Genomic DNA, 3,720 nt, shown 5'->3' on the forward strand with positions numbered 1-3,720 from the left:
TATGAATATAAAGAGTTTATTTGAATCAGCTAAATGCAGTCAACTGTGAGAGCTTCTGATTTATTTTTACCAACAGAGAAATTAAAATTCTCTAACAGAGTCTGAATTGTCAAGCCACATGTGTGAGAAAGCCAATGGTGTGTGTGATGGAGAGATGTGCTTGGTTCTACCTTTATATAGGGAATCTTGTGCATGATTACAAAGGAAAAGCATGCCCAAAGAAAGCAAGAGCTTTTCAATCATTCTAGATGTCCAGACGTGGATCCACGGATTTTTGTCACAGGAAAGCAGATTCCAAATTAATGTTGGGAAGAATTTTTTTTAAAGAGTGAGAGCTGCTTGACAGTGAAAGCAATTATCTGCATCCCATTCTGTTTCTGGGGAGGCTATACAACCATCTGTCGTGGATGCTTCCTTTTTTTTATTCCTGCTTTATGATTCTATGTGCAATTATGGTTTGGGTTGGTTTTTGTGTATGTGTGTGCAATTATGGTTTATGTGCAATTACACTGTTCCACTTGGGAAAAGAAGCAATATTCAGTTCAAAATTAAGAGGGCCTAGAATAGGATCAATTTTCTTATGCCTAAGGCTTTGTTTTTTATATTTATTTTCCCAAATTCCATTTAATTAAAGATAGTTCTACAAAAAGTGAGAAAGATGTCAAAAGAGAGAAAGAGAGAGAGAGAGATGTTTTGTGCAGGGACCAATAAGGTTCATAAAATGGAACTGCCTTCTTTGAAACTGTAGTGTTGTGTAGTTAGGACCATAATTGTATTCTTGCACAACCATGCTTGCAAAACACAACATCCAGAAGTCTTTTTATTGGCCATGGTAGCCCTGGGTATCTCAGGAACTCCTTTTCCAGCTGACTCTTTCCCTATTCTTCTCCAACCTTCCTTGAGTGAGAAATAATATAGGCATGTATTCTCTGTCCATGGTTGACCTAATCTGGCCACGTCCTCTTTCTCTTATTTGTGTAATTTGTAATTTGATATTGTTTAATCAAAAGTAGAGTTGGAAGGGACTTTGGAGGTCTTCTAGTTCAATCCCCCGCTCAAGCAAGAGACTCTTTACCATTCCAGACAAGTGGCGGTCCAGTCTCTTCTTTAAAATCTCCAGTGATGATGCATCCACAACTTCTGGAGGCAAGCTGTTCCAATGGCTAATTGTTCTCACGGTTAGGAAGTGCCTCCTTAATTCCAGGTTGCTTCTTTTTAGAATAGAATAGAGCTAGAAGGGACCTTGGAGGACTTCTAGATTTTACTTCTGGATAGTTAGTCTGATGTTAATTTTGATGTTAATCTATGCTCATCTGGGCATTGATGGCTAAAGTACATCTGGACATGTGAGTGTCAGACCCAAGAATCACTATTGAGAAGGGTGGTCATCTAAATCATACATCAATGTTTGCTTGGTTTTGTAGTAATCTCATTTGGGTTTAGGATTAGGATTTTCTCATTTTGGCATATTAGTGATGTCTAATGGTTCCATTTTTCTTTCCTTTTCAGTTCAGAGCTTAGATATTTTGTCAAACTATATGATTTCCGCAGTGGACAATTTACAAGTGAACAATAAAAATGAGGAACCTTCCTCAAACAACAATATTGCTTTAGCAAAGAAGGACTTCAGGAACAGCGTCCCTTTCGTTATACATACTGATAGGATACATAGAAATTCGATGTTTCCCTTTGGCTATTCAAAAAGTGACTGCTGTATGGCCAAGAATTTCAAGGCTCACTCCGTGACTCAGGTATATACGATGAACGAAAATGTCCAGTCCTACATCACTCAGAAAGAGCTGGAGAGCAATGTTATATCTAGCTTGCCATCAGATCTCCTGAAAGATCCTTCAAAAAACTTTAAGGGACCAATGAGCTTTACAGAAAACAATCGTAGGATCACCACAGAGGATGTGGACCCAGTGTGTAAGACTGCCCACCAAAATAAATCAGTGCTCGTTATGAATACTCAGTGTGATGCTGGCTATTATGAACCTCCTAAACATGTGGATGGGATTAGTTTGAGCCAAGCAGCTCAAAGGGATTGTTGTGAATCTACTCTTGCTTCTGACCAATCAATGTTCACTGAGACACCAGTAGATCAATGTAGTGAAACTTTGTTGCGAGCCCAGAGGACATTTGACGTAATTCATAATTTCAACTCCTCAAACCCAACCACGGTTGTTGAAGAGCCCAAGTCACATCTGAAGGAGCCTAGCATGAAGAAGCATGAAGATGTCTTGATATCAGGGGTCATTAAGAGATCTTCATCAGTCATTTCAGACTCAGGAATTGAAAGCGAACCCAGTTCAGTCGCTTGGTCTGATGCAAAAAGCAAAGCCTTGGAGTTGGCCAGTGATCAAGAGATCCTTCACCAGCTAGTCAACCGGCACGCAATCCATCGGAATTCCCTAGAAGGCGGACGTACGGAAAGCAACACAAGTTTGCCTAATGGCATACAGGCCTCACTTACGTCTATTAGCTCCTTGCCTTATGAGGAAGACGAACGGGAGGTGGAGCCCAGCAAGTTGACAAAATCAATCTCTGCTCCTCAGATCAGTAGTCCCGAGGAATCCGTGGAAGTCATGGATGTATCCAAACCTGATAAAAACATCTCAGGTGGGCACGATGTGGAAACGGGAAATGTCAGAATGGTCTCAGTGGGAAATATTTCCGCCTGCCAGGATGGAGAACCTCAACTGTCCAGTGGTTTGACGGAACACCCCAAATCCGATTGTAATGCTACTCACTTGCAAGGGAGTGTTAAGGGCTATCCTGACAACGACTGTAATTTGGAAGCCACAGGGGGACCACTGCCTCAAGTAGGATACCAGTTGCCAGAGAGAAGAGAGGATGGCCATTTCGAAACAGCCAATAGTTATTTGGATGCAGATGCGTCTAATCTGGAGGTCTATGATGAGGATGCAAACTTGAATCGTGACCACAATTTATACGCTGCTGATGTGTATGCTTTCTCACACGGTGAGAAGGAGGTGATGGACTTTTGCTATGCCAATCCAGACTCAACAGACTCGGCATATGAATCGAACTTTACTAGCGGGAACTCTGCTAACTCTCCGGTCAGCAGCAACAATATAGCCTGTGGTAGAGAAATCACAAATTTACAGAAAGTCGGACTGGACAACAGATCTGAGTGTGGCTCATGCAGCACTGAGCTGGAAAAAAGGGATCTCAAGAGCAAAGCAAATAGCACTGGATTTCATTCTGCAGTGCCAGAAAAGTTGGTGCTTGAGAGTAAGAAGGCCATGGAGATAGTCAACTTATCTGTTTCTTGCACAGCCACCTGTCTGCCCTTTTCTTCAGTTCTCAAGGAGACACCTCCACTGACTGTCTTGTCCACCAAGCAGGTCACATCTCCTATCACTCACCAACCAATAGGGTCCTTTGGGGTCATCTCTTGCGAATCTAGTAAAGTGGGAGAAGAAGACAATGAACAAATGCTCAAGTAAGAATTATATAATTATATTACAAACGTATTGATATGCTGAGTGTTTGCACAGTAACAGATCCTAAGGAGGTAAAGATGACACTGAATGTAAACGTATAATATCTTGCCCAAGGAAACCCAAGGGAGCGTTGACAGCTGGCCAAATTTCAGCCTCTTGCTGAACTGAATCAATAACAGGATCCTTCCTTCCTTCCTTCCTTGTTCTTTCTCCTTTCTTCTTCCCTCCCTCCCTCCCTCTCCCCCTCCCCTCC

The 3,720-nt window shown here is 41.9% G+C and overlaps 1 protein-coding gene across 1 annotated transcript; it reads left to right on the plus strand.

Annotated features, from left to right (window-relative positions):
• The first annotated feature begins 2,219 nt into the window (after window positions 1-2,219).
• Window positions 2,220-3,470, plus strand: LOC114923699 (protein FAM135B-like). The gene has a single exon (XM_029287019.1). The coding sequence runs from the start codon at window positions 2,220-2,222 to the stop codon at window positions 3,468-3,470; it is 1,251 nt and encodes a 416-aa protein (XP_029142852.1).
• The last annotated feature ends 250 nt before the right edge of the window (window positions 3,471-3,720 follow it).

The sequence above is a fragment of the Protobothrops mucrosquamatus genome, unplaced genomic scaffold (assembly GCF_001527695.2).
Source record: "Protobothrops mucrosquamatus isolate PMUCROS unplaced genomic scaffold, P.Mucros_1.0 scaffold7508, whole genome shotgun sequence".
Lineage (NCBI taxonomy): Eukaryota > Metazoa > Chordata > Lepidosauria > Squamata > Viperidae > Protobothrops > Protobothrops mucrosquamatus.